Source organism: Lipotes vexillifer, unplaced genomic scaffold (genome assembly GCF_000442215.2).
Source record: "Lipotes vexillifer unplaced genomic scaffold, Lipotes_vexillifer_v1.1 scaffold717, whole genome shotgun sequence".
Lineage (NCBI taxonomy): Eukaryota > Metazoa > Chordata > Mammalia > Artiodactyla > Lipotidae > Lipotes > Lipotes vexillifer.
In genome coordinates this window covers 343,929-368,657 of record NW_006798707.1, presented here as the reverse complement: position 1 = coordinate 368,657, position 24,729 = coordinate 343,929, and the positions used below count along the sequence as shown (strand labels likewise).

At 37.8% G+C, this 24,729-nt stretch overlaps 1 protein-coding gene across 1 annotated transcript in view; it reads right to left on the bottom strand.

Moving 5' to 3' along the window:
• Window positions 1-24,729, bottom strand: part of RAB10 (RAB10, member RAS oncogene family) — a 77,734-nt gene that overhangs the window by 3,409 nt on the left and 49,596 nt on the right. The window contains exons 2-5 of the mRNA XM_007470795.1: window positions 21,104-21,164; window positions 6,576-6,714; window positions 2,438-2,527; window positions 1,993-2,094 (exon numbers count right to left, since the gene is read on the bottom strand). Of these exons, the coding sequence (XP_007470857.1) occupies window positions 1,993-2,094; window positions 2,438-2,527; window positions 6,576-6,714; window positions 21,104-21,164 (392 nt within the window). The remainder of the gene's footprint in view (window positions 1-1,992; window positions 2,095-2,437; window positions 2,528-6,575; window positions 6,715-21,103; window positions 21,165-24,729) is intronic.

Here is a 24,729-nt window from a genome sequence, read left to right as displayed (position 1 = left end):
CCAGACGCGCAGGTTCAGCGGCCATGGCTCACAGGCCCAGCTGCTCCGCGGCATGCGGAATCCTCCCAGACCGGGGCACGAGCCCGTGTCCCCTGCAACGGCAGGCGGACTCTCAACCACTGCGCCACCAGGGAAGCCCAGCACTATTTTTTTGAAATGCAAAGATCTGGAAGAAGATCAAGGGATATAATTACAGAAAGAAGTCAGAAACAATGGAGAAGACCAAATTTCCAGAAAGAGAAAAAACACAGAGAACACGGGTATTTCAGTAAGTTTTGTGATAATTCCTGTAAGTACTGAAATAATTTTTCACTGTAACCCACCAATCTCAGAAATACAAAGTATTATACTTTCCACCAATTAAAGTATTTTTCTATCTGTTATTCCCTTCATTTAATTAAAAATACAAATGGTTTTTCATAGTCTACCTAGTATTTTTCTGTTCTACTTTAATTTTTGTTTCTTACAGGAATATTTTTAAATAAAAATATATTTCCTCAAGGAATTCTAATGGGTTTTTACCTATATCCAGTTGTGTAAAAGTATTTTTTAAATTGTTTTTATAACTTTAAAAAGAAGTAAGTTAAAATTTCAAAACAAAACTGTACATGAAGTAAAAGTGATTCTGTCCTATATCCCCTTCCCCTTCCCACCATCACACTAGAGTACTCACTACTTAGAGTCTGGTATATATCCTTCCAGATCCTTATTTGCTAAGCATAACCAAATGTGTGTGTGTGTGTATGTGTACATGTGTTTTTGGTATCATATATAATTTTTAAAAGATCATTAACCACACATGTTATATCCTAACTTGCTTTTTATTACTCAATATATCAATACATTATAGATATCAGACATGATATGCAGGATGTCAGCAGATGTGGACAGGCACAACTTTTGTAGTTACTCTAAACAGCAATAAGTGATAACTGTTTTTTCTAGTTTGAACACTATAGTAAACAGATAGCTCTCCCCTCAAAAAAATTAGGTTGCTTGGTTCCTCAGAAATTTCATTAGATTTACACTTGATAATACCACCTCTATTACAGCTTAGATTTATATGTGTGTATGTATGAAATTTGAGGGGTTTTTTTTGGGGGGAAGATAGTGATATCTCAAGTATAAAAACAGAAAGGTTACCAGAAGCAATTAAATTTTCTCCTATACAATGCTTGCTTCTCCTTCAGGATTCTGTCAGATTTTTTCTATTTTACTTGCATTTTAAATACACCATAAGACTGAATAGAGAATTCAGGACTCATAACCTTAATTCATAACTGTGTAGTTACCTAGTCATTTGAAGGGAAAATATGAAAATCAGATTTCTCAATTTTGCTACAAGTTACTTGTACTGGCAAATTTTGGGATTCACGAATTAAACCCAGAAAGTAACCTCGAGGTAAAATTCCCCGAAATCAATTTTCAGCTTTTTTTTTTTTTTTTTTAACCTTACAGGTTGAAATGATTGGGTAAATGAAATTTGGGGGCAGACTTACTCTATTTATTCAGTATATAGTATATACATGCCCTTCACTGGCACATCTGAGAAATGACTATATAGAAGAATAGAGATTTTGTAGCAATAACTACATCAGAGATTCACCTCTTATCTTAAATTTTTTATCTATGGGAATGCAAAGGATATATAAGAGAAATGAAACAGAAGAGCCATAACACCATGGACCAGACAAAAAGTTGGAAAAAGGAGTATGAAATTAGGCTAGAGACTGAGTACTGGAGCTCAGAGTGTCAACTGTTACCCCTGACTAGATCCTAGAGATGTCTAGATGGCTGCCTGTTCCTTCCAGTTCCTTTCTTTACTTTGGAGGATTATATATTGGTGATGGGTAAACGTTTAGAAACAATACCACCCAAACCCAATTTCTGTATGTAAATCTAGTACTTTAGAAAACATGAAATGTCCAAATGTGACACCAGGCACCTTAGCAGTAAAAAAAAAAAGAAAAGAAAAAGAAAAAAGAAATTTACCTTTCGAAGGATATCTTCAGCTAACGTGAGGAACGCCTTTTCGATGTTTATATTTGCTTTTGCACTAGTCTCAAAAAATCTAATACCATGCTCTCTTGCAATCTAAAATAGAAGCAAAATATCATCATAAAATTATCAAGTATAGGTTACCAATTGATGACTTTAGCATCCCAAAGGAAACAGTAATATTATTCTAAAGGTAGTAATCTCAACTAGGTTATCTAAAATGAACAGATTATTTCAATGGGTCAAGACTCAAATGGTCAAGCTCCTTAGAAAACAAACAAAAATTCACTCAAATGATAAGCTATCATTTCCTACAGCATTTTTAAAAGGATGCAAATAGCTCAAGTGCACTCCACTACCACTAACGTAAAAACAATCAAATGCAACACCATCTTCACAAAGAAAGGTCAGCATATTAGTCTCACTCAGAGCTTTTTACCTGTTCTCCTTTTCCTTTAGGTACAACTCTTTTATCATCCATATCACACTTGTTTCCTAGTAACATTCTTTCCACATCTTCATTGGCATGCTAAAATGAAATAAAAATTTAATTTACACACTACCATGAATTATGGCTTAATAAAAATGACTTTATAGGAGGCTGTCTAGTTTCTAGAAACATTCTCAACAAGAGAGGACATATGCAAAAGATCTGAAACTGTAATTTCTTACACATAGTCTAAATCCAAGCTGGATCACGATTTTAGATAATGTGGATTACCCTATAAGAAACCTTAGTTTAAAAATCTACAGAGCCCTTAGAGTCTCAAAAAGTCACATTGCTAGGGGAGTCCATGCACAAAAATCAGTTAAAAACAAATGTTGCTCCACTGAAATCCTAATGAAATCTTTTGCACAAATAGGAAAATCCATCTCTAAAATTCATGTGGAATATCAAGGGACCCTGAATAGCCAAAACAATCTTGAAAAGAAGTACAAAGTTGGAAGATTCACACTTACTTCCTGATTTCAAAACTTACTACAAAGCTACAGTAATCAAAACAGTGTGCTCCTGGCATAAGGACAGACATGGACAACAAGAACAGAACAGAGATACCCGAAATAAACTCTTGTGTACACCATCAAATGATTTTCAACAAGAGTGCCAAAACCATCCAATGGGGGAAAGGAGAGTCTTCTCAACAAGTGGTGTTGGGAATACCAGATATCAACATGCAAAAGAATGAAGTTGGACCTTTAACTTACAACACCATACTCAAAAACTGGATCAAAGACCTAAATAGAAGACCTAAATCTATTAAACTCTTAGAAAAAAACATAGGGGAAAAGTTTTATCATGTTGGAATTGGCAATGACTTCTCAGATATGACACCAAAAGCATAAGCAACAAAAAAGAAAAAACAGATAAATTGTACGTCATCAAAATTAAAAACTTCTATGTGTCAAAGATCACTATCAGCAGAATGAAAAAGCAACCCATGGGATGGGGAAAATATCTCCAATTGTCTGTCTTTGGCCCAATGCACCTTTCCCTGAAATATCCCTGCAGCAACACAATTATGTTCTCTGGACACCAAAAGTAATTTATGAGACTTGGTTTGTCTTAAATTTGAATCCATCATATTATTTCCACCAGCCCCATCCTCATCTGGATACCTTCTACTCATCTCTTCAGGTCTCAGCTTAAACGTCACTGCCTATTTCAAGACTGTTTGGCTATTCTGGGTACCTTGAATTTCCATATGAATTTTAGAATCAGCCTGTCAACCCCCGCCGCTATCCGAAAGCAGCAGCTGGGATTTTGATAGGGATTTCACTAAATCCTCAGAACACTTTGGGCAGTACTGCCATTTTAACAATATGGAATCTTCCAATTCATGGACATGGGATGTCTTTCCAATTATTTAGATATTCTTTAGTTTCTTTTAACAACATTTTATGGTTTTCAAAGCCTTTGGTTAAATTCTTTGGTTAAATTTTTCTTATTATTTTCTTTTTGATGCTATTATAAATAAAATTATATTCTTAATTTCATTTTTTGATTATCTGCTGCTAATGTATATAAATACAACTGACTTTTGTATACTAATCTTGCTTCCTACAACCGTACTGAACTTGTTTATTAGTTCTAATAGTTTTATTTTTTGGTGGAAGTGTGTGGATTCCTTAGGATTTTCTATATACAAGATCATACCATTTACAAATATAGTTTTACTTTCCAATCTAGGTGCTCTTTTTTTTCTTTGCCTAAATGCCCTGGCTAGAACCTCTAGTACAATGTTAAACAGTAGTGGCCAGAGCAGGCATCCTAATCATGTCCTTGACTGTAGGGGAAAGGATGATGTTGTCTGTGAGATTTTCACAGACGTCTTTTAGATTTTGCCAAATGGGTTTTTTGGCGTGTGTCTGTTGACAAGATCATATGGTTTTTGTCTTTTATTAATATGGTGTATTACATTATTTCATATGTTGCATTCCTAGGTAAATTTCTCTTGACCTTGATATATATAATCTTTTCTTAAATGTTGCTGGATCAATTCAGCTGTAAAAGTTTAAATTTCTACAACACATTAAAAATTAGACAAAGTCTATCTCTTACATATCAGAAAAACAGATTTTTTTTTTTAATGGCTGGGTTTTACGTATGTTAGTTCTCATGCTGGGAAACTTAAGCCATCCAGCCTACCAAGTTAAATGTATGAGCCTGTGGTATAATAAAAAACATATTTTTGGTCTTTGTTCCTATTCCTGGCACAGTGCTCCTAATTTGCTGAGTGACAGGAGTGTCTTTTGTTATTCATAACAAGCCTCTTTCTGTTTACCTAAATTTATGCTAATAGAGGACTCTCAGCAGGGCCTCTACAGAGTTTCACAATGGAGGCTGGTCACCAGAGGAACCAAACACTGAGGGTTCAGACTTTTAACCCCCACCAGCCACGAGGTGAAGGGGGCTAGAGATTAGGGTCAATCACCAGAGGTCAGTGATTTAATTATCATGACTATGTAACGAGGCCCCCATTAAAACTTGGAAACAATGAAGTTAGGGTATCTTCTATGTTGGTGAACACATCAAGGTACCAAGAGGGTTACATGTCCAGAGACAGCCTAGAAGCTCTGCATTCTCCAACCCCCATACACTGTCTATGCATTTCTTCCATTTAGCAGTTCCAGAGTTGTGTCCTTTATAATACAGTTGTAAGTATAGCTCTTTCCTGAGTTCCGTGAGTCATTTTAGCAAATTACTGAACCCCAAAATGGGTCATGGGAACCTCCAAATTTGTAGCCAAGTCACACAGAAGTGCAGGTAGCCTGGGGGACCCAGGACTTGCATTTGAAGGAAGAGCAGTCTTGTGGGACTGAGTCCTTAAACCTGTGGAGTCTGACACTAAGACTGAGTAATTAGTGTCAGAACAGGATTGAATTGTAGGACATCCAGTTGATGTCACAGAATTGGAAAATCGGTTGATGCTGGAACACTGCATAGTCTCTCTATATAAATTGCTCTAATTACACATGCTACTTGGCCAAACAATAAAATAAAGGCTAAGGAAATTTTAAAATGGAGGCTTTGTTTTTGGTTTCAAAATCTGTCTCATTAACAGATTATTAAATACTAACAGACTTCTTGTAGCAATGGAAAAGTTAGTAATAAGCCCTTAGGATTGTTACCATTGAAGATATTATTACCTTGGGTCTAATACTGGCTTAAGACTTGGTCTTTGTGTTTCCAGCCAAAAGTTGCTTTAAAGAGGTTTTTTATTTGTGGCCGTGCCACACAGCTTGCGGGATCTTAGCTCCGCGACCAGGGATCAAACCCGGGCCCCTTGCAGTAGAAGTGCAGAGTCCTAACCACTGGACCTCCAGGGAATTCCCAAGAGTTAGTCTTAATGAAATTCAAAGCATAGAAGGTAGAAATAAGACATGAAAAATAATTCCAACAAGAAGCTACCTATGCTGCAGCAGAGAAACAGGCATGCTTTGACATACTACCTTATAAAAACTGACATCTTCACGTGCAATGATATGGCACTGTTTTCTTGTTTAGCATTTTACTGTATTAGTACTCTGTATCTTTCAAAATGTCTAGCAGTGATACGGTACTTCCATAACTTAAAAATACGTTTTTATTTATTTATTATTTATTTTTGGCATGCCACATGGCTTGTGGCATCTTAGTTCCCTGACCAGGGATTGAACCCGGGCCACAGCAGTGAAAGTGCCAAGTCCTAACCCATGGACTGCCAGGGAATTCCCAAAAATACGTTTTTAAAATTACTATTGAAAATGTAATTCATTCATTCAATAAAAATTCCCCAAGAAAGAATTCATTTAGACAGGTGTGTAAAACCACTGGCAGCTTCTATTTGGGGCCATCTTATAAGATGACTGTACAGAGTTTCTGGGTAATCTGGTAATTGCCTTGGATGGGGTTCAAAACAGATCTGCCCAAAATTTTAAGAAAAAGCTAGGCAAAAAATAACATTACCCTGTAAACAAGTGGAAATATTCAATAGTAATGATAGCAAACACTATAAGATCAACTGGAATATTTATTCTTCTTAACCAAGGACACAAATGTGTGTTTATGTAGGGTTTACGCAATTTCTAGGTCTTACCTCATCTATGTTTCTAAGCCATTTGCTGATGTTTTCAAAACTTTTACCATTGGTGATGTCATATACTAGCATGATACCCATTGCTCCTCTGTAGTAGGAGGTTGTGATGGTGTGAAATCGCTCCTGGCCTGCCGTATCCCTGAAATAAACAACCAATAATTTGCACTGAGCATCTGATTACTAAGTTCTAGATAAAGGGCAAAACAGTAGACTAGTTTGGTAAAATAGAGATTAAAATCCACTATATGACACAAAACAAAATAGAATCACCACTCATTTAATTCTTAAATAGTATACGATTAAGGTTATTTGTAAACATATATATGTGCAAATACTTATTAGTCTAAGTTAACAACCTACCAATACTGGATGAAAATCTGAAAGGGACAGTACAAAGTGACATAAAATTCTTTTTAAAGTTATTTAAAGACGAATACCAGCAAGTGTGATAAAAACTCTTGGAATTCCATTTATTTAGTGATCTAGTTCCACAATGTAATACAAAAGCTTGTGGAATTTTGAGAACATTAAAGGACTACACCATAGTACAGCCACATTTATCTTTAGAATCATTTACAAAAAGTTGTAAAGATAACCTCATTTATAAATAACAGGACAGAAATACGTAAATAGTAGTATTTTTCAATGCTTTCAAGCCAAAGATTTAAGATCTTTTGCTCCTGTAATTTTTCCCTCATTTGCATCACCAATTTCTTTTTATGGATCATTATAATTAGCATATGTACATGTTTAAGTCTCCCCCCCCTTTTTTTAAAATTTATTTATTTTTGGCTGCATTGGGTCCTTGTTGCAGTGCGCGGGCTTTCTCTAGTTGCAGTGAGCGGGGGCTACTCTTTGTTGTGGTGTGCGGGCTTCTCATTGCAGTGCCTTCTCGTTGTAGAGCATGGGCTCTAGGCGTGTGGGCTTCAGTAGTTGTGGCACACGGGCTCAGTAGTTGTGGCCCACGGGCCCAGTTGCTCCGCAGCATGCGGGATCTTCCCAGACCAGAGCTCGAACCCGAGTCCCCTGCATTGGCAGGCGGATTCTTAACCACTGCGCCACCAGGGAAGTCCCTCCCCTATCTTTTCTAAAAAAAAGCAAAATTCAAACAAACAAAAAACCCCACTCTCAACCCCACATCCCTCCAACTAACACTGCATTTCTCTGTTCCCCTTCCCAGAAAACTTCTTTTTAAAACTTTTGTTTTAAAATAACTATAGCCTCACAGGAAATTTCGAAAACAGTACAAAGAAGTCCTGTGTACCCTTTACCCAGTTTTTCCCAATGGTAACATCTTACATCATAGTACAAAAAGAAATTGACACTGGTACAATCTACAGACATTATTAGAGTACTGTTCTCTGCAATTTTATCACATGTATAGAGTTGTGTAGTCACTGCCACAAAGAAGGCAGAAAACTGTTGTATCACTCACTCCTCTCTCTACCTCCTATATAGTCCCTACACCCTGGCTAATAATGTTTTCCATTTCTCTACTTTTGCCATTTCCAGAATGTTATATAAATGGAATCATGCATAATGCAACCTTTTGAAACGGCTGTTTTCACTTTTTCCAGCATAATGCCCTTGAGATCTACCCAAGTTGTTGCATGTAATACTAGTCTGTTTCATTTTATTGCTGGGTAGTATTCCACTGAATGGACTCATCACAATTTGTTTAATCACTCACCGGTGTAAGGATATTTGGGTTGTTTTTAGTTTTTGGCTATTACAAATAAAGTTGCTATGAACATTCGTGTACAAGTTTCTGTGTGTACATAAGTTTTCATTTCTCTGGGATGAACACCCAGAAATGTTACTGCTGAGTCAGATGGTAAGTATATGTTTAACTTTATAAGAAACTGCCAGACCTTTCTAGAGTAGCTATACTACTTTAATACATTCCCACTAGCAATGTATGAGAGACCCAGTTTCTTTGCATCCTCATCAGCATTTGGTGTTCTCACTATATTTTATTTTAGTTGTACTAATAGGGCATGCAGTGATATCTCATCTTCATTTTAATTTGTATTTCTCTATGGCTAATGATGTTATACCCTTTTTCATGTAGTTATCTGCAATCCATACATCCTCTCTGGTGAAATGTCTATTCGTGTCTTTTGCCTATTTTCTTTCTTTTTTTTAGCTGCACAGTGCAGCATGCAGGATCTTAGTTCCCCAACCAGGGATCAAACCCGTGTCCCCTGCAGTGGAAGCACAGAGTCCTAACCAGTGGACCGCCAGGGAATTCCCTCTTTTGTCTATTTTCTAATTGGATGGTTCCCCCCCCACCCCCTTTTTTTTTAACTATTGAGTGTTGAGAGTTCTTTTTTCATGTAAGTCCTTTGTCAGGTTATATGCTTTGGGAATATTTTCCCAAAGAGTCTGCCTGCCGATGCAGGGGACACGGGTTCGCACCCCGGTCCAGGAAGATCCCACATGCCGCGGAGCAGCTGGGCCCGTGAGCCATTGCCGCTGAGCCTGCGCGTCCGGAGCCTGTACTCTGCAACGGGAGAGGCCACGACAGTGAGAGGCCTGCGTACCACCAAAAAAAAAAAAAGGTATACAGGTTTGGAAGGAAGACATAAAACTGTCTTTGCCCACAGATGACATGATCATCTATGTGGAAAATCTGAAAGAACTGGCAAAAAAAAAAAGTAGAAACAACCTAAATGTTCATCAACTAATGAATGGGTAAATAAAATGTAGTATATCCATACAATGGAATATTATTCAGCCATAAAAAGGAACGAAGTACTGATATATGCTCCAACATGGGTGAACCCTGATAACATTATGTTCAGTGAAAGAAATCAGACACAAAAGATCACATATTGTAATATAATTCCACTTATATGAAATATCCAGAATAGGAAAATCTATAGAGACAGAAAGTAGGTTAGTGGTTACCCTGGATGAAGGGTTTGGGCAGGATGGAAAGAGGCTGCTAAAGGGTATGGGTTTCTTTCCAGAAGTATGAAAATGTTCTAAAATTGTGATCATGGTGAATATACCTTGTAAATATACTAAAAAACTATTTAATTGTATACTTTAAATGGGTGAATTATAAGGTATGTGAATTATGTCTCAATAAAGCCATTACAAAACACGTAAACAAACAGAAAACATGACTAGGCTTAAAAAAACAAACTAAAAATTCCAATGGCGATTCATTATAACCAGAACCAATCCCAAAATCCTTACCCTGAAGTTTACAAAGTATTACAGGATTTGTACTTTTCACCAGCCCCCGCTCCCCAAATTTTGAGGCACTCTTTTCCCTGACAGCTAGAACCACATTTTTTTCATGTCTCCAAATTAACAAGCTTGGTCTCACCAGAGAGCTTCTGTACTAGCTGTGTCCACAGTCCTGTACATGGTTGGCACCTCATCTTTGCATTTTAACCATCACCTTATCAGAAGCCTTCTCTGCCCATCCAATTTAAATAGTCATCCAGTCTCTCTCTATTCCATCTCCTTGCTTTACTTCTCTGCAAAGCACTTATTACAGATTTATTTACTGTCTTCCATGTCCTCTAAAATGTAGGTTCCATCAGAGATTTGTCTGTCTTGTTCACTGCAGAATCCACAGTATCTACATGGTGAATAAACACTCAAATGTTTGTTAATGAGTCAGTATTTCAGAATCTTACCTAGCAGTCCTTTATTATATTTTAGAATCAAGGCATTCCAATTTAGTTACGTGACCCTTAAAAACGTACATTTTAAAAAATAGTGCTTATATGTCTAAAAATATGAGTAGCAAGGAATGTAAAAGAACTACCAGGGCTTCCCTAGTGGCGCAGTGGTTGAGAGTCCGCCTGCCGATGCAGGGGACACGGGTTCGTGCCCCAGTCTGGGAAGATCCCACATGCCGCAGAGCGGCTGGGCCCGTGAGCCATGCCGTTAAGCCTGCGCGTCCGGAGCCTGTGCTCCGCAACATGAGAGGCCACAACAGTGAGAGGCCCGCGTACCGCGAAAAAAAGGAACTACCAATACATTAATATTCCTTACATTTAATCACAGTGTGCATTATATGTTCATATATCTGACACCTATCCATTTATCCATCAATTCAAATATATACTGAGGGTCTACCATGTGCTAGGCATTATGCAAGAACACACACAGAACATGGGTCTGGAGTCAGATCCAACTTTATTGTCAGGTTCCAATCCTTCCAGCTGAGTGACCTTGAAGATATTTAACCTCCCTGGATCTTTGGGGTTTTTTTAAACAAGCAAAGTAGTAGGGATAACTAAAGTAAAATTTTATAATTAATTTGTATTTATTATAGATAACCCCAAAGAATCTATAGTATAAAATTATGCAAACGTAATAATATAATTATATGTGACCCAAAATTTAATTGTGCTTTTAAAAAGTCCTAAGTCAAAACCATCGCTATAGAGATGCTCTATGTCTATGGTATTCAGAGCTCTCTCAAGTTAATAGTTGTGTGTGTTTAAGCTATAAACAAAATTGCTTCACAAGCAAAACCCTGGCTTTGCCTGAAGCCTATTTCTGTATGAAAGTAATATAATATGTTTTTTTATTTAGCCAAGTTAAAGATTTGGCTGGACTTTTCAATTTTCTTAAGAGAATCTCTGCCCTGTCATACTAATTTCTGGAATTACACTTCTTCAGAGGGTGCAAAGTGCCAAGAAGACAAAAAGTAAAGAGACTAGGGGCTGATGCTGGGGATGGTGCAAACAAGTGAAATTTTAAACAGAGTAGAGGAAGTGAAGGGAATAAGGAAGTGAGCCATACAAATACATGGGAGCAACGGTGTTCCAAGAAGGGGAAAGAACAAGTGCAAAGGTCCTGAGGCATGGTTGAGGAATAGAAAGGAGATCAATGTGACTGGAATGGAAGGAGTGAAGCCAGACTAGCAGGAGATCAGAGAGGTGGTGGGGCAGGAGTGCAGATCACGTAGGCCTCGGCAAGCATCGCAGCTTTTCCTCTGAGTGAGATGGGAAGTCTATTGGAGGGTTTTACGAAAAGAAATAACTTAATCTGGGTTTTAAAAAAAAATTGTTCTGTCTACTGTGTTAAAAATGGGTGTGTGTACAAAAGCAGAGTTAGGAGGTAATGTAATACCTATCCAAAAAAATGACATTTAAGAAAAATCATCTAATAGACTTGCTATCAATTCTATGTTGCATCCTGAAATTAGGTTAGACTACTAAAAGGCCACACACACAGACACGCACATGTATGCATTTGTATTTATGTATTTATATACCTTCTTAGACCATAATTTTATCTCCATTATCTCAATATTATGTCAACAAATTAGAATCATTACAAATAGCTTTATGAAAATTTATTGTGTATTAGTTATGACCTGTTCTTTCCTGCTTTCTTTACATTATTTCTGAAAAGAATAACTTACTTTTCTTGTTGGTAGCCCTCCCTCCCTGCCATTTTTGTGTTGGACGCCAAGAAGTTTATAGGTAAATTTTACAAATTAAGCATAGCAAATGAGTTGTCCTTTAGAGACAGTATATTTACATTTTTCTCAATTCCAAATTCTTATTTTATCTTTTATTAATCTATTTAGTTACAAGTTGCCTTAAAACAGATGTAATTATAAATGTTTTCATGAAAAAACAATAAAAATTTGTCCTATCACAGTAGAAATAGTTTAGTTCTTTTGTAAATTGCAAAAAGAAGTATAAATTAACTAATAATTCTATCCCATTAGAGAGGGGTTAAAGTTTCCTACCTAAAATCCAGGCTAAAAATGTACTTATCCAGGGCTTCCCTGGTGGCGCGGTGGCTGAGAGTCCGTCTGCCGATGCAGAGGACATGGGTTCGTGCCCTGGTCCGGGAAGATCCCACATGCCGCGGAGCGGCTGGGCCCGTGAGCCATGGCCGCTGAGACTGCGTGTCCGGAGCCTGTGCTCCGCAACGGGAGAGGCCACAACAGTGAGAGGCCCGTGTACCGCAAAAAAAAAAAAAAAAAAAAAAATTTACTTATCCAAGACAAAGAACTTACAGGACCGGGCTTCCAGTAGTGTCTAACAGCTATAATGTAGGAGGGATAGAAAACTTGCATTTCAATTTTTATCATAAGTAATAACAATTTAGGGGAAAAAATCTTCCACAGCATTCTGCTATGAATACCACCCCCAACACTGTCTAACATTCTTGGAACACTGTTACACCCAGGTATTCATATGGCTCCATTCATTCATTCACACCACACAACTAGCAAATTATATACACACTTGTGTCAAATCTATGACTAAATTCTCCACCAAGAAAAAACACACTGCAAAGAAACTACTTAGCTAAATCTAAATCAATGGCACCTGGAGAGGAAATTTTATTTTTATATTATTATGCTGCTTAGTTATGAAATACTGACAAAAAGATATTGAAATATTAATGGCCCTTCTGAAAAAGTAATCATGATTTCAAAACAAAATCAGAGTTTTTGTTTTGACTGATGGCATACTACTCCATCTGTTCTTTGATTTTTGTCTCCTCCATCTCCCAAAACTTCTTACAAGCCCTCTTCCTTCTTTTTATATGCTCTCCTTGCTAAGTCTTTTAAAATTATCCTTTTCCTGGATCCTCCTAATACCAATCCCTACCAATTTTTAATGCAATCAACAATTTATTTCAAACCAGAAAGGGAGTCCCTGCCTCACTACCTCTAGGCTAATTGGTGACCCTCTGCCCAGGGCTAAAAATAGCCACAGCTGCTAATTCATGGTCAAATTATTTTTAGCTTTGCATAAAACCTAAAACACATACACCCAAGTCTAAAGATAGCAGGTTGACTCCAATCAGCAAAAGCAGGTGTTTATTATCTGAAGAGCAATTAAACACTGTATATATTCACATTATCTTTTTATGTCCCATATTACAGGTTTTTGAGCCTGTTTTCAAAACCACTTGGTTTTCCTCTCCTATTAAAAATTTTTTCTTCTCAGCCTATGTAGTATCATCAGATTTCTGAAATTATGAATCAATGGCAATAGAATTTTCCTTACATAAAATGACAGATGCACAGCTAAGAGAATGTTGTAAAATCCTATAATGAAAGGAGTGATATATTCCTAGGAACTAAAAGAGCTTATTTCCTTAATTGTTAGTCCCACACACAGGGTCAAAGAAGCCGTGTGCTCTGGCTGCTATTATGACAGTTATTTTTAGTCTGGACACTGACAGTACCAGAACAGGCCAAAGACAACATCAAGCTGCTCGGCAAGGCAGAGACCCCAAATTTCGTAACTTTGTGCTTTTGGTAACATAAGGAAGTTATTTACTTTATAAATTAGGATGTTAAATTTCTCACATTGAGTTTTATTTTAACAAGCCCTGGATTTCCTCACAGATATGCAACTTCTCTACACCCAAAATACTGTGAGTTTAATTTATGCTCGTCTTCATCGCCCAAAGTGGGTCAAAAGTCAAAAGCCTGATACCTACCCTTGCAGAGCTTACATTACAGTGGGGACAGTAAATAAATATGTAATTCCAAATTGTGATAAATGTTAACAAGGTAAACAGGGTAGAGTGATGAAGAATGACATAAAGGGGAGGGAGGAAGCAATCTTGATAATCAAGGAGGTCTCCTCTATAGAGGTGATGTTTAAGGTAAGTGAGAAGTGAAGTATGAACAGAAACCAATCAAACAAAGTCATTCAGTCAACAAATATTTATTCAGCATCTGTATCTGCCAGGGTCTGTTGTAGGGGGTGGTTACATAACCACAAATCAGACAGATGGCATCCCCACCCTCAAAAAGCTGACATTCTAGTGAGGGGAACAACAATGAACACATTTTTAAAATATGGTAAATTTAGGTACTAAAAAAATACTATGACAAACATAAACTAAGATAAACATGATAGTGCCTAAAGGACTGGGGTGGCTTTAGTTTGTCATCATGCAGGGCCTCTCTCAGAGGCTAACAATGAACTGAGATTGAATGAGAGAAGGCAGCAACACAAAGATCTGATAAAAAGCATTCCAAGCAGAAGGAACAGGTGAATAACAAGGGCCCACAGATGGGAGTATGCTCGGCATGTTCAGGAGAGGAAAAAATGACCACAGTGGCTGGAGCAAAGCTGGTAAGAGATGAGGTCAGAAGGGGCAGTAGCCAGAACCTGAGTTTTCAAATTTATTTCTGTTGAAATGGGAAGCCTCTGGAATGGAGTGGTACTTCAGAATGCTTAGTCTAGCTACACTTGGGTGGGTTAAGGGGGATCTACAGGGTATGTACAAAGGTCCTAAACTGGAGAAGAGCTTGCCATGTTCATGGAATTGAAAGGAGATCAGCTGTGGGGAGAGACTATATATACAGGGAGCACAAAAGGAGGTCAGAACAGCGGGCAGGGGACCACTCTGTAAACTGTAGAAAGGAGTTTGGATTTGGAATTTCGGCTTTCATTCGAAATGCAATGGAAAGTCAAAATGGTTATAAATAGGGGAAGGAATGACAACCATGATCATATTTATATTTGAAAAAGGTTACTAAGGCTGTTACCTGGGAAAAGTACTGGAAGAAGGCAAAGGGGAAGTAAGGACCTGTTAGAATATTAAAAGCCTACTGCAATGGTCCAAAGAAGAGGTAATGGTGGCTTGAACTAGGGGGTAACAACGGAGACATCAGATTGTATTTGGATTCTAGACATATTTTAGAGATAGAATCAATAAGACTTGCTGAATTGGATGTTGGGGTTAAGGGAATGGGAAAACTCAAAGACGGCTCCCGTGTATCTGGCATTTTATGTAGGTAAATGTTTAATTTCTCTACAATATGATACTAACTGGTTTCTGGTAACTGTGCTGATGTTAAAATCTGCTACTGGTACAAGATACAGATGTTGACAATGGCAAACATTTCTGACCCCCCCCCCAAAAAAAAACCTCAAAAATAACAAAAAAGAAAAAAACAGAAAAGGCAGGCTTAAAGTAACTCACTATGACTGTTTTCCTGGCAGGACCCACTACTCTACGGAAAATGTAGATAGCAAAAGACACTTCGGTAGAAACTTTCTAGAGATCTGGGATTTTAAAAACCATAGCTAGCTGCTTCTCTATCAGCCAAACAAGCTGGTTTCAGGCCCACACACATGTGCCTTGGACAGGTGAGACCCTTATGCAACAGTTAACCTAAAAGATTCCTAGAAAGAAATGAGTGAAGACCATTCGAGTAAGAAAAATAAGACAAAGCTTTAGCACAGACTAAAGAAAGTTTCCAAAATTAATATTCAATCACAGAACAATTTTTCATGCTGAAACAAGAACCTGAATATACTCATTCAAACTAAAGAGAGATAAAAATCACTGTGCTTTTTAGTAGCAACTGGAAGCAAAGTGCTGAAATTGAGAATAGCATGTTGAATTTTGGTATCATCATAAGTTAAGAGTAATGGGGTTTTTCCTCCTAAAAGCTTTCTTGAATCACTGCAGCATATCCCAGCAGATCTCTTAACCTGGAGCTACATGACTTTTTTTCTCCCTGGAATATTAACATGCATATCAACTCAAGCAAAAAAAACAAAATCAGCTGGCATAATGCTAACCTCTTGAAAACTATTAATCACAAATTTTAACCAGTCACTCATTCCTAACCTTTATAAGAAAATGTATATTTAAAATTAAAAGCAGGGCTTCCCTGGTGGTGCAGTGGTTAACAGTCTGCCTGCCAGCGCGGGGAACGCAAAGCAGAAGGAACAGGTGAATAACAAGGGCCCACAGATGGGAGTATGCTCGGCATGTTCAGGAGAGGAAAAAATGACCACAGTGGCTGGAGCAAAGCTGGTAAGAGATGAGGTCAGAAGGGGCAGTAGCCAGAACCTGAGTTTTCAAATTTATTTCTGTTGAAATGGGAAGCCTCTGGAATGGAGTGGTACTTCAGAATGCTTAGTCTAGCTACACTTGGGTGGGTTAAGGGGGATCTACAGGGTATGTACAAAGGTCCTAAACTGGAGAAGAGCTTGCCATGTTCATGGAATTGAAAGGAGATCAGCTGTGGGGAGAGACTATATATACAGGGAGCACAAAAGGAGGTCAGAACAGCGGGCAGGGGACCACTCTGTAAACTGTAGAAAGGAGTTTGGATTTGGAATTTCGGCTTTCATTCGAAATGCAATGGAAAGTCAAAATGGTTATAAATAGGGGAAGGAATGACAACCATGATCATATTTATATTTGAAAAAGGTTACTAAGGCTGTTACCTGGGAAAAGTACTGGAAGAAGGCAAAGGGGAAGTAAGGACCTGTTAGAATATTAAAAGCCTACTGCAATGGTCCAAAGAAGAGGTAATGGTGGCTTGAACTAGGGGGTAACAACGGAGACATCAGATTGTATTTGGATTCTAGACATATTTTAGAGATAGAATCAATAAGACTTGCTGAATTGGATGTTGGGGTTAAGGGAATGGGAAAACTCAAAGACGGCTCCCGTGTATCTGGCATTTTATGTAGGTAAATGTTTAATTTCTCTACAATATGATACTAACTGGTTTCTGGTAACTGTGCTGATGTTAAAATCTGCTACTGGTACAAGATACAGATGTTGACAATGGCAAACATTTCTGACCCCCCCCCCAAAAAAAAACCTCAAAAATAACAAAAAAGAAAAAAACAGAAAAGGCAGGCTTAAAGTAACTCACTATGACTGTTTTCCTGGCAGGACCCACTACTCTACGGAAAATGTAGATAGCAAAAGACACTTCGGTAGAAACTTTCTAGAGATCTGGGATTTTAAAAACCATAGCTAGCTGCTTCTCTATCAGCCAAACAAGCTGGTTTCAGGCCCACACACATGTGCCTTGGACAGGTGAGACCCTTATGCAACAGTTAACCTAAAAGATTCCTAGAAAGAAATGAGTGAAGACCATTCGAGTAAGAAAAATAAGACAAAGCTTTAGCACAGACTAAAGAAAGTTTCCAAAATTAATATTCAATCACAGAACAATTTTTCATGCTGAAACAAGAACCTGAATATACTCATTCAAACTAAAGAGAGATAAAAATCACTGTGCTTTTTAGTAGCAACTGGAAGCAAAGTGCTGAAATTGAGAATAGCATGTTGAATTTTGGTATCATCATAAGTTAAGAGTAATGGGGTTTTTCCTCCTAAAAGCTTTCTTGAATCACTGCAGCATATCCCAGCAGATCTCTTAACCTGGAGCTACATGACTTTTTTTCTCCCTGGAATATTAACATGCATATCAACTCAAGCAAAAAAAACAAAATCAGCTGGCATAATGCTAACCTCTTGAAAACTATTAATCACAAATTTTAACCAGTCACTCATTCCTAACCTTTATAAGAAAATGTATATTTAAAATTAAAAGCAGGGCTTCCCTGGTGGTGCAGTGGTTAACAGTCTGCCTGCCAGCGCGGGGAACGCAGGTTCGAGCCCTGGTCCGGGAAGATCCCACATACCGCGGAGCAACTAAGCCCGTGCACCACAACTACTGAACCTGCGCTCTAGAGCCTGCGAGCCACAGCTACTGAGCCTGCGTGCCTAGAGCCCATGCTCCGCAACAAGAGAAGCCACCGCAGTGAGAAGCCCGCACACCAGAAGAGCAGCCCCCGCTCACCACAAATAGAGAAAGCCCGCATGCAGCGATGAAGACCCAATGTAGCCAAAAATAAATAAATAAATAAAAATTAAAATAAATAAATAAAAATAAATAAATTAAAAAAGCAGTCAATTGTATACATGAAAACCTAAACTACATCAAATTTTCCTTCTAAAGTGTTATTAAACTCTAAATTATAAATGTTGCCATTTCTGTGCTATACTTGATTTTATAGGTACACTAGAAATCTTTTCTAGATTAACCTTTTTTTTTTTTTTTTTTTTTTTCAGTACGCGGGCCTCTCACTGTTGTGGCCTCTCCCGTTGCGGAGCACAGGCTCCGGATGCGCAGGCTCAGCGGCCATGGCTCACGGGCCCAGCCACTCCGCGGCAAGTGGGATCTTCCCGGACCGGGGCACGAACCTGTGTCGCCTGCATCGACAGGCGGACTCGCAACCACTGTGCCACCAGGGAAGCCCCTCTAGATTAATCTTGAAGGCTACACTGGAGGACTTATTTTTTCAAAACAGCACCTTCTGAAGAAGGCTCTCTTTTTAAAAACAAGCGTTACGTGTTACTCTTTACTTCTAAAAGCTACAGAAACTAAAATGGTAAGAGGAGGTAAAAATGTTTAAAGCCACAGGTCAAGAAATAGAAGGGAAAGTGTGGAGGACAGAGTATAGGAGGAGGAACAGGACATATTCAGTAGGGCAAAGGTTTTATATATTGTATAAAGAAAAATATGTCTTAAAAAATATTGTTTTGTATGCTCCTGTTTCTGTTATATACACACACATATACATGTACATGTATATTGAGTCACAGAGTCACAATGTAAAATGTATCTTACCTACTGTCAAAAAAGTTTGAGAATTATTGGCTTAAATAATAATTGTACCCCCTATACAAAGGGGATACAGTTAAGAAGAGAGCCATCAGTCTGGCAAGGCCTAGGAGGGCGCTTGAAACACAAATGTTATATAGGGACAAGGTCAGAATAAGATGTGAGGGGCTGGTTGAAATTCAGAATAAGTAATTGACATCCTTTCCCTTGAGATCACTTTAATTATAATGAAATAGAATATGAGGCATTTTTCATTTGCTGGGTTATTTCCCAGTTAAAGAAAAGAAAAAATCAATGATCATCAAGTGGGCTGTGCTTCAAAGAGAATCATTAAATTTAGGAAATGCTTTAAAATGTCTAGATTTTATTTAAATTTGTATTAAATTTTAAAGATGTTATAAAGATTGTACTTCTAATTACATGGTCAGGTAATGAAGACATTCTGGTTAGACATACCCAACTTCTAATTATACCTAACTTTTTGAAACTGTCTTTTGGATTCTGGGACATTGTTCTCTCCTAATTCTCCTTTCTAACTCTCCAACTATGGGTTTGCAATTTCCTTTGCTAACTTGTTCCTCTGCTCAAAAATGTTACCATTCTTAGGGTTCTAGCCTCAACATGAGAGATCCCCAAATAATAATACCTACGATTTCTTGAACATTAATTATGCACTGGAGACGGCTCTAAGTGCTTTACATGTATCACTAGTCCTCATAACCACTCTATGATATGTCCTATTACAGTAAAACCAAAGATTAACATGAATTCATATTTAACACAACTGTTGACTGGCAATGAAGAAAGAAAAACGATAGTTACTGGAAAGAGCAGCAAAATCAATTGACAAACTACTATTTATAGGAGGCAGTATAGCAATTACGAATGTCACTCTCGACCCTGCATTCTGAGCATGTAATGCATCCCAGCTCTGCTATTTACACGCTGTATGACCTTGGTTAAATTATTTCAAAATGCCTCCATTTCATTATCTTTAAAATAGGAATAACCCAAGAGAAAAGAAAGCATTTGCCTATACAAAGATCTGTAGCAGCTTTATGGTGAATAAACAAGTTGTGATTTATCTTAACAATGGAAAACTACTTAGCAATAAAAAGTAATGAACTTATTGATACACATAAAATCATTGATAGTTTTCAAAATAACTACGCTGAGTAAAGAAGTCAGACCCCTCCCCTCAAAAAAGACAAAGAAAAATAACACATTACATGACTGCATTTGTATATAGTACTAGAAAATGGAAACAGGTCTATAGTGACAGAAAGTAGAAAAGTGGTTGCCTGGGGACTGGGGATAGGAAGGCAAGATTACAAAGAGGCTTAAGGAAACTTCTGAGGTGATGAATATGTTCATTATCTTGACTGTGGTGATGGTTTCACAGATTTATATATATGTCAAAGCTTACCAATCTGTATACTTTAAATATGTATAGTTTATTGTATGCCAGTTATACCTCAATAAGGCTGTTCAGGAAAATTTTTTTTAAAAAGGAATAATATATCTCTCACAGGGTCACTGTGATCACCTAATATTCACTGAAAAATGTTGCTATTATAATTTTAAAGTCTATGATTCATACCTGCATACAAATTTAAAGAATTTTATTGTGCTTCTATGGGGCAAATCCTATACAAACTAATGAAAATAATAATGCCTATAAAAAGTTATAAACACATTAAGTACATTTTTAGCTTAAAGACTCTCCAAACAACAAAAAGATTATATTAATTTTTATATAGTGTTTCTGAGCAAAGTATTGTGCTAAAGGCATTACCTAGATTATTTCATGTAATCCTTATAACAATCCTTTGAGATAGGTGATATTATCTCCATTTTACATATGAAGATATAAGGGCCTCACAGTGGTATGTAACTTACCCAAGTTCATACTGTAAGTAGAAAAGGTAAAAAACACTCAAGCCAGATTTCACAGACTCCGAAGTCCATGGCAACAATTTTTTTTTACATCACTGAAAGAAGGTCACCTGACTACTTGCTTAGAATGGGAAGTTTCCTAGAATTTAAACAGTTGACAAGGAATGATTTCACCGCCTAACCTTCAGGGACTTAACATTCTACTACATAAAGTGAATAAATTAGCATTACTTACCATATCTGTAGCTTGATCTTCTTTCCTTGTAATTCAACTGTTTTGATCTTAAAGTCTATTCCTACAACATAAGAAAAAAAAAGGTAAATTGTATCTATGGCTCTGAACATGGCTATACTAAAATTAATTGGTGTAAAAACACACTTTCAAAATTTGTTTGGTTCTGGAAATTTACTATGTATGCAATTCTGAGCAAAAGTGTCCAACTGTAAACCTGTGTGATATAAGATCCAAGAGAGTAGAAGAAATAGTTATATACAGAGATTTTACAATTAGGAAATTAAAAAAATTTTTTTAAATATCTAATATATTAATGCAAAAGAATAAAAAGATGTTTCCTATTAGCAAAAAACATAGCCTTCACTAGTTTCCAGAAAAGAATACTACCAGGGATAAAGAGGGTCATTTCATAATGATGAACAGGTCAATGAATTAGAAAGTGTAAAAGTACTAGATGTTTATGCATCTAGTAACACAGTGTGTCACAGTACATGAAGCAAAAGTATTATAGGCTCCCCAGGATCTGTCTGCTCTTTAACTAAAATCTTCAACTTGGCACTTTCAGCTTGTTTCCCATACCCAATTAAAAGAAAAAAAGAGGGCCATTTGTCTGACACTTACAAACCTCAGACTATGTCTACAGCCCATATTTTTGTTTCTCTAGGAATTACTGAGAAAATCGTCCTAAAATGACCTGGTTGTCAAGAACAACTCTGAACAGGACTGAACAATCCCAGTTAGGCATAGAATTTGTTAATTAATCTTAATGACAAACCTGACAACCAATACTATTTCAGAAAACTTTCCTGAATAGAAGTGAAATTAGGACAGTCTGAAAGTTCTAAACCCTTTGTGATGGAAACCAGGTAACACTGGAAAACTTCCAAGAACTTAGACTGTTTTAAGCCATCCACCTAACTGTTCAAGACAGAAACCTCATCCTAGACTCCATGAGTTTCCCTCTCCATCTCATGTTGTCTATCCTCAAAATAATTAGCAGCAGTTGAAGCAGTTCTTCATTCTTTTCTGCACAAAAATTCTGCTAGTGTTCCTACCTCTCCGGCCACTCGTCAATCTTCATTATTCGTTTCTCATCTAACTTTTCTAAAAACTGGAGTGAACGTCTTTTCCCTGATTTTATGGCTTTAAATTCCATGTACACACTGGCAACTCTCAAATTTTATATTGTAGCCCAGACTGCTCCCCTTAACTCCAAACTTAAGATACCCAACTGCTTACTGGCTATCTCCAAATCTTTCACAAAGACTAAAAGCAAAAGTCCCTAAAATAGTCCATAAAGTCTTACACATTCTGCCCACCTCTCCCCTGTTCACTCTGACCTCAGCATTTTCTATATCATCTTTTTAAAAAAAATATTTACTTATTTATTTATTTTTTAAATTTTGGCTGCACTGGGCCTTCACTGTGGCATGCGAGATCTTTAGTTGCAGCATGTGGGCTCCTCAGTTGTGGCAGGCGGCATGCATGCAAGATCTAATTACCCAACCAGGGATCAAACCTGGGCTCCCTGCATTGGGAGTGTGGAGTCTTACCCACTGGACAACCAGGGGAGTCCCAGCATCTTCTATATCATCTTACTCTGCTCTAGCTAACGGTACTGGCTTCCACAAGTTGTTCCACACACAGGTCAGGCAGATTCCCACCTCAAGGCCTCTGTATATACTGTTCTCCCATCCTGGAATACTTTCTTCTCCATCAGAGCTCCTTCCCCTAGCTAACATACCCTAAGCTGCAACTTTTCCTCATGTCCCTTACCCCATGTCCATTATCTGTTAATACTCCCTTAACCCTATTCCTTACTTTTTAATCTTTAACATTCCTTAAATATACTGTATATATTTACTTTTTCCTTTCCTTTTTCTGCCTCCCTTTGCCAAATATAAGATCCAACAAGGGTAGGGATTTTTATCTGTTCAAGTCTATTAAATTCCCAGCACCTAGAGCTATGCCTGACATATAAGCAGGCATTCAAGAAATCACTGTTGAATAAACAGATAAATGACATTTTCTAGAGAAAATAAAAGGGTCCCTGAGAAAAGACACAGATACTTCACCTTTAGGGTGAAACTCACCACTTGACAAGCTCCACACCTGCCTACTTAGCTTCCAGTCAGCTTTTTAGAGCTTCAGGCAAAAGCATGAAGGACAAAGTTCCAATGAGATATCAAAATAAAAAAGCAAAAACAAACAAAAAAGGAAGCCTGGAGGAAACAAGGGCAATACAGAGGAAAAGGTATAGTTCTTTTTATCTTCTCAGAACAAGATGGGGGGGTGGGGGGAAGAAACAGTAATCTGAACTAGAAAACTCCTGGAAATTAAAAAGGCAGAAATAATATACTCAACAGAAAGGCTGTAAGGGAAAATTAAGATCTCTCAAAAAATACAACAAAATGACAAAGAATGGAACATACGTGAGATATGATAAGTCAAAATATCATACCAGGAGATCTGACATCTAACTCAGAAGTTCAAGAAAGAACAGAGAAAATGACACACAGAAAATAGTAATCTAAAAATTATGCAAGAAAACAGAATCAAAGGAATCTATTTTAGACTGAAAGACTCACCTAGTGTCTAGCATAATGAATAAAATAAGATCTATACCAAATTATATCATCATGAAATGTCAGGGCTAAAGATAAATTTCAGGAATAAAGATAATATTATAGGGGAGGGGGAAGGGTGAGCTGTGATAGGGCGAGAGAGAGACCTGGACATATATATACTAACAAACGTAAGGTAGATAGCCAGTGGGAAGCAGCCACATGGCACAGGGATACCGGCTCAGTGCTTTGTGACTGAGCACCGACGGGTGGGATAGGGAGGGTGGGAGGGAGGGAGACGAAGAGGGAAGAGATATGGGAACATATGTATATGTATAACTGATTCACTATGTTATAAAGCAGAAACTAACACACCATTGTAAAGCAATTATACCGCAATAAAGATGTTAAAAAAAAAGATAATATTATAAAAGCTTGCAGAGAAACAAACCAGGCCATATTAAACAATCAAGAATAACAACTCTGAACTACTCAACAGCAACACTAGAATCCAGAATACAAAAAGGTAAATAAAAGGTATTCTCGGGGGCTTCCCTGGTGGCGCAGTGGTCGAGAGTCCGCCTGCCGAAGCAGGGGACATGGGTTGAAGTGGGGTAGAATTGCAGTGCTTTCCTCCCTCGCCAGTTGTGAACATGGGTGGAAGGAAGTACAACCATCTGCTGCTTGCAGTGATTCCCTCTTCCTTTTTTCCCCCTCAACCACTGGGCTTTCAAAGAAAATTAGGGGACTTCCCTGGTGGCGCAGTGGTTAAGAATCCACCTGCCAATGCAGGGGACACGGGATCGAGCCCTGGTCCGGGAAGACCCCACATGCCATGGAGCAACTAAGCCCGTGCGCCACAACTACTGAGCCCGCACGCCTAGAGCCAGGGCTCCACAACGAGAGAAGCCACTGCAATGAGAAGCCCGTGAACTGCAAGAAAGAGTAGCCCCTTCTCACTGCAACTAGAGAAAGCCTGCGCGCAGCAACGAAGACCCAACGCAGCCAAAATTAAATTAATTTAAAAAAAAGTATTCTCAACCTATATCCAGCCAAAATCAA